The sequence below is a fragment of the Molothrus ater genome, chromosome 1, assembly GCF_012460135.2.
Source record: "Molothrus ater isolate BHLD 08-10-18 breed brown headed cowbird chromosome 1, BPBGC_Mater_1.1, whole genome shotgun sequence".
NCBI classification, from domain to species: domain Eukaryota; kingdom Metazoa; phylum Chordata; class Aves; order Passeriformes; family Icteridae; genus Molothrus; species Molothrus ater.
Genome location: NC_050478.2, coordinates 56,921,437 through 56,928,102, shown reverse-complemented (window position 1 = coordinate 56,928,102; position 6,666 = coordinate 56,921,437). Strand labels below are relative to the sequence as shown.

General features: G+C 42.1%; 1 protein-coding gene across 1 annotated transcript; it reads right to left on the bottom strand.

Annotated features, from left to right (window-relative positions):
- Positions 1-441: 441 nt before the first annotated feature.
- On the bottom strand, positions 442-6,452 carry IGFBP1 (insulin like growth factor binding protein 1). The gene is made up of 4 exons (XM_036395312.1): positions 6,062-6,452; positions 4,240-4,418; positions 2,512-2,637; positions 442-1,362 (listed from the first exon to the last, which is right to left on the bottom strand). Exons 1-4 carry the CDS (start codon positions 6,450-6,452, stop codon positions 1,231-1,233), a joined length of 828 nt encoding a protein of 275 aa, XP_036251205.1. The 3' UTR covers positions 442-1,230.
- Between the last annotated feature and the right edge of the window lie 214 nt (positions 6,453-6,666).

Sequence of the window (6,666 nt, the reverse complement as noted above, 5' to 3'; positions counted from 1 at the left end):
GGACTGTATCCCAAGCCAGGAGCACCCTCTTCTCTGCTTTCAGAAAAAAGTGTGAGACTGTTTTTTTCCCAGCCTCCTTTTTATAACTTCTGACTTTATGTGCAGGAAATGGCTCTTTCTAGTCTTGATGTTATCTTGTAAATGTACTAATACTGCTGCCTTGGGCATTTGAGTGGAGAAAGGCATCCAAATTTCCTCTCCAGAAAATCTTTTAATAACTTCCCTTGGAGGCAGCTGTTTTAACCAAGACAGAGGCTTGCATGGCACAGCTGGGACTGGAGAGGAAAGGACTAGGGCAATGGGGAAAGGAGACCAAAAGAAGGAAACTCATTGAATGTAAAAGGAGCATGGCATGCAGGAGGCAGATTTGCAAGACTTTTGCCTGTTTTCCTGCTGAGGTCAGACTGTTGAAGGGAAACAAGCAGAAAACAAGAGACAAGGGCAGAGCAGAAGACTTTTAATAGCTCAAGCTCATTTTAAATAATATTGTCAACATTGTGAACGACTTACATCGTCAAAGGTGGTGCAGAATATCATATTGTGTTTTGCCATTTATCCAGTGCATATATTTAAAAACTATACAAATACTGTCCCATCAGGAGCTTCGGTATATAATATTTCTTTTTTAAGAAACAGACTGGCATTGAAACAGAGGTGCAAAAGTAACATAATATGTTCACAAAACAAGTTTTAAATAAGTTTCTAAGCATGCTTTCTACTGAAATCTAGTTTTAAAAATTCAGTTTTACATCTATAAATATGTAGTACAAAAATGCAAGTTTACAAGCCATTTTTTCCAATAGCTATGCCATTTGAATACTTAAGTTGCAGCATTCCTCCAACATGATGCATATATTTAAGCACAATAATATTAAGTATTTAAATATAAAGTTATGAAGTGTTTGAGAATATAAATTAGTAACAACACATAGAGACAAAAATACATGCAGTGTGAAATAAATAATTCATCAGCTTTACATATGAGAGTATATATAATATTATACAAACCAAATATACAAGATTATAGGAGTTGATCTTGCAGTAGCTCACATTTGTCACTTAAACATGTAGGCAATCTCAGTGCAGTAAAAATGTTACTTTATGGGGTTACTCATATACTCAAAATCAGGTGCACAAGACTACCTTAGTGAAATGGCTCCTGACTGGAATGGTTCCTGACTATAACAGGCCCCACAGAAAACTTGGTGTGAAAAACCTTGGGGTTTAGTTTTATTCTTGTGAGCTGAGATACTGTTGGCATTCTGGGTCTCCTCTAATTGCTGGAGATCTGGGAATTCTTCTGCCATTTTCTGGATAGACACACCAGCATTCAGCAGACTCTCCATTCAGCAAAGTTTCACACTAGAATAGTATTAGCAAAAAAAACCCAAACACAATAAGTAACTGTAAGATTACCTGTGAGGTACTGCCAGTAGAGGTGTTGGACACAATTAGGATCAGAAGATGGGGAACCTGCCATGCATAGTCTTGTTTTGAATGCAGTGGTCTGCAGAGCCTCTAAACAACACACTCGGTTAGGGAACCAAGACCTAAGCTCAGCTATCACAACAGCAACTTCAGATTTAAAACTGTCCAGCCCTTGGTGAACAGCAGTAGAAAAAAGCAGTATCTCCCAGCACCAGTGTGAGAAATGGAAGGATGGCAGAATATACAATCTTATAGGGTGAGAGCAGTGATTGAATTTTCTGTCTCTTCACACAAGGCGACAAAAAAGGTGATATGTTTTGGGTTTTTTTCTTGAGGAGGGGCTTAAACTGGTTTCTGTTTGTGCTTGATTAGATCCCAGGTCACAGTGTTCGTGAGTCACACTGTGATGCTATGCCCAAAACCAAGGAGTCTTGGTGACACAGAATTATGCAGACATACTAAATTTGTGTGCATGACCTGTGGTTACAGGGTGTGGCTTGAGGTTTGGAGCTTTAGTTAGTTTTGCAGATTACTCTCACTGTAACTTGCAAAAGATTTTTTGAGGGTATAATGGAAATGAGCAAATAACCTAATCCACAGGCACAAATCAGTATTTTTGTTAGGCTTTCAGAAGGTTAATTTTTCTCTAAAGAGTTTTTTTTTTTTTTCCACTGCCTATGTAGGTTTTCTGCTGCCTGTGAGCTGAGAGCCAACCTCTTTTTACATAGTGACTATTATATATTCAATGGGTTTTGGCAGGTAGTATGGCAGATCTTATGAATTAATGTCAACTGAATGAATGCTAACAAATCGGGTACATGGGAGCAGATAGGGTTAAAATATTTTGGAAAAGGCTCTGAGTACACCTGTTTTGTGAAGGGAAAATACTTTTGCCTCTATTGCTGGCAGCCACCAGCATGCAGCTCACCTTGAAGAGAAGGACACACCATCTGCTCTAAGTATCCCTGTTTTCACAACCTGCTGCAAACTTGTGAGTTTGGGAGCAGAGGGCTGTGAAAGGGTTGGCTATATCAGGCTAGTCGCAGCACTGCTGTGAGCAGAGAGGGGGGAAAAGGCACACACCTGTTTGCTGTGGTAAAATCCATTCTTGTTGCAGTTGGGCAAGTAAAATTTGTAAATCTCCCCTCTGCTTCTCTGAGCCTTCACCAATTTATACAGGGCTCTGTAAAGCTCCTTCTGACAAGGACTCTGCAAGTATACCAGGGTAGTGAATACCAAAATCACAAGTAAATCAGCTACATAAAAGGTGATCAGAATATAGACAGTAAAAAGCTGAAAATACTTATTAGGCATAAAGTCTACACCGGACTGTTTTGCATGTAGTTTTTCTTCTATCAGTAGAAGCACAGAAAACTCTGGTGTTGCATTCAGACCTTTGTTTTTATTCTTTGAGGTTTTTTCTGTTCTATAAACATGGAGATTTTAGTCCTTAAATTGCCACTCAAGAAAATTCACCCTGTACTAAGTAAACACATTACTGCTTAGAGGATACAATCTCTCCTCTTACAGAGAGGTGGAAGTTAGAAGACTGGTACATGAGATTGGTCATGTTTTCCAGGTTGCCATGGCTTGTGCTGTGTTGATATATGGAAAATAGGTACAAGACATACAGAGATGGTGCAAGAACAAATATCTGAATGTTTTTTATCTTTTGAACAGGACAGACCCATTGCCAAAGCAACACGGAGCCATTCTATAGCTCTGGGACCAAACCCCAAAGTTCTTGGAACTGGGAATGGAGAACTGTTTGCAATATTCACTGTTTTCACAATTTGCTGGCTCTCTTTTTCAAAGTCACAATTTCTGTACATCAATAGTACCTAACACATTTGAATCAGTACAAGAAAGGAAAAGTAACTGAATAAATATTTCTACTTCTGAGTGAAAGCATAAACTCTGCTTTTGCAAAACCTCCCATGTTAGCCCCTCATATAAGCTGTCATCTTCCAGTCTGTGGGTTTATCTGTGGCTCAGGGTGAGAAAAGCAAAAGCCCAAAACATCAGAATTGCAGCTAACAGTACATGTACATATTCAAACTAAATCAATGATTAAGTCCCGTTCTGGATATGGAATGAGGCTTCCTAAGGTAGGGTGGTGATTAGTATATGTTTTCTTTTTCTTTTCCATTTTGTCAGTGACCATTACGAACCAAAGCTTCTGTGCTGCCCAACTAACCCAGCTCCAAAATGCAGGGGTGCGGCTGCCGCCTGGGACGTGTCTAACTGTGGTTCTCTGGTGCCCTCAAGCGGAACACAAACCTGCTTGCAAAGGCCGTCCATTCTCATTACCCAGTAGATTTTGCAGTGTCGAGCCCCACTTAAATTGTTGAGGTTTTTTTCTTTCTACATGAATACACTTAATAGTGTTTCCTTGTGATCAGAGCGAATCACAGAGTTTTGCATTGATGTTTCATCAATAACTTCATAGAAGGACTCCCTTTTATTTTGCTGTATGTTGGACCAGTGAAAAATGCCTTTTCTTAACTAAAACTAAAAAGGAGTCCAATAATTTAATATAGATTCTTGTAAATTAAGGGGCAGGTTATAATCTGATTGTAAATATGGTGAAACATTCAGCCTCTGCATGAAGTCTGTTTAGGACATACCTGATGCACACATGTTATTATGGCTCCAGACATTTTGTCTGTTCCTCAAGCATGTGATGAGAACATTCCAAAAGCTGCTTTGCCAGCTACCCAAAATACTGATATTTCAATGTTGCTGCTAGAAATTTCAGTAGAGCAAGGCTCTACTGAAATGGTCTCTGAAAGTTTTACAAAGAAAACCCACCTGCTCTTTCCATTTCTTGAGTTCAGATACTCTCTTTGCTTTCATGTTTTCATACGCAGTGATGGAATTCCAGGGAATTGATTTATCCTGGCCTATGGGAAACATCAACTGATAGTTCAGCAGCTGATCCTGTGTTATTTCAGTGCTTTCCAGAGGCATATCATCAGGTTCTATAGAATCTGGAAGTGATGATATTAAAGTAAACATCTTCAGTGAAATTTGGCACTTATTTCTCAAAGTTTAAAAAGGTGAAAAGAAAGATCAACCAAAAGAAAAGAAAAAGTAATATCTAAGACATCCATTACAGTAGATCCTGTAGGAATAAATTACATGTGCAGCATGGCAAATTATACTTTGATAATAAATTTATAGAAGGGCTCAGCAGTTATTCTCTAATGTTGGTTATTTTATGATCCTTCAAAACTACTTGAATCCCAAAGATGAAGTTGCAGCCCATCTGTTAAAAGTGAAAAAAACCTTCTCGAGTACAGTGGGTTGCAGAAACTTGGCTAAATGAGAAAAGATTGATGTTAAACTTGTAATGAATTTAGATTTTTGTCAGCGTGATGTACTTCTGGTTTTATTCATGAAAGGAAATGGTCAAGACCTCATCCCATGGTATCCTGTACTTTGCTCTTGCCTCATAAATAAGAAGGGGTAGCAATTCACAGGGGCCAGAAGTAGCTCCTGCTGATCTGCAGTAGACCAAATAGCGAAGAACTGGCAGAAAATATTTGTTTCTGCCTAATCATGGCCTTCATACCAGTGCCTAAATCAGCATGTGTGAACTCTTCCACTGAAAGCAAGGAAGATCTTTGCAATTGCAGGTGATTCATCATAGGATAAAATTTTTACGTATCTAAATTACTTGCTGGATCAAGGCTGTAAACAGGCAATGGATTGAAAATGTTCAAGAAAAAATGAAGGTGAGAAATTAAGGAGGCAAAAAAAGGAAGAAAGAAAGTAAGGAAGGAATGAAGCTAACAAACTCTGGAAAAATCAAATCAAATATAATGCAGGTAGCTTAAATACTCAATTTGATCACTGTTCTCTGCCTTCCCCACCCCCTCAACTACAAGAGAAACTCCACTTCTACTAATGGCTATTGTTATTTTGAGTCAATGATGATTATTTTTGTAATGCTACCGAGTTACCTTAATAACCACTTCATAGACATAGCTGTAGTGATGATGAAAATAATAACAATCATCATCATTATTATAATAATAATATTAAATTGAAAAATACTAAAATAACACTGAAGAAATTCCTGCCCATCATATAGTCTAAGATGCTTGAGATGCCTTTTTGCCTCAAGATAATTTGGCTAGCACTCCATTGCTCCAGGTACATTTTATTCCCAGGCACAAAGCCTTTTCATTCTTATCATGACTTTTAGAGATGGACATAACCAAAGCCTATAAAACATTTGTCCTACTCCAGCTACTGTCTGCTACTAAAGAAAAATTGTCTGCAGCCTCCCAGATATTTTATTGTAGTTATTCTGCATTGTTCCATCATTATGCTTGAGGGTTTTCATGCTTTCAGATTGTAGTGTACTAGCTTGTTGTGAACGTCTTAGGTCCGGCACCAGGATGCATCTCAGCTCGAACAGGTCAGAGCACGTTTCCCTGGAAAGTGCATTCCAACCTCACTATATTTCAGACACCTCCCTAACTTCGCTCATTGTTCCCAGCTTCTGGCTCCCATAGCCTGCCAATTCCTCCGGCCGCCCTCGGCGAGGGCTGTGCCGCAGCGCCCGGCGCGCAGCTCCCGACCGGGGCCGTGAGGCGCGCGGAGCGGGGACGCGATGGCGCGGTACCTGCCGGCTCTTCTGTACGCATCTCTCCGATCTCGCTGGCGGGCAAGCACGTCCCGTGCCCCTGGATGAGGGCGGAGAGCGGCCGGGACTCCCCTGCGGGGATGTGGCAGCGGAGTCCCAGGCGGCAGCGGGCGGTGTAGACCCCACAGGGCTGCCCCGGCCCGAGGGCGCAGATCTGACAGCAGCCGCAGCCCGGCTGCCGGGCAGCCTCCGGGCAGTCGGGCGGGACGGGCGGACACAGAGCGAGCCTCTCCGGGGTGCAGGGGGCGCAGAGCACGGGCTGCGCGCCGCGGGCGAGGCGGGCGGCCGGCAGCGCCGGCAGCAGCAGCAGCGCCTGGAGCAGCAGCGCCGGGAGCCAGCCGCGGCACGGCGCGCACTGCGGGCCACTCATGCCGCCGGGCAGGGGCCAGGGGAGGGCAGCTTGGCGGCCTGGAGAGCAGGAGGCACCTCACATACATTCGGCTTGCCGGGGCCATTTATACAGTGCTTTGCCTGAGTATTAGTCTTTAACCCCGAGTTAATTATTATCTGAACAGGGGGGCCAGAGAAGCGTCGTTTCACTGGCCGTTCAAGTCCCTGGCCCCTGTTCCCCTCCCCTTTCACTT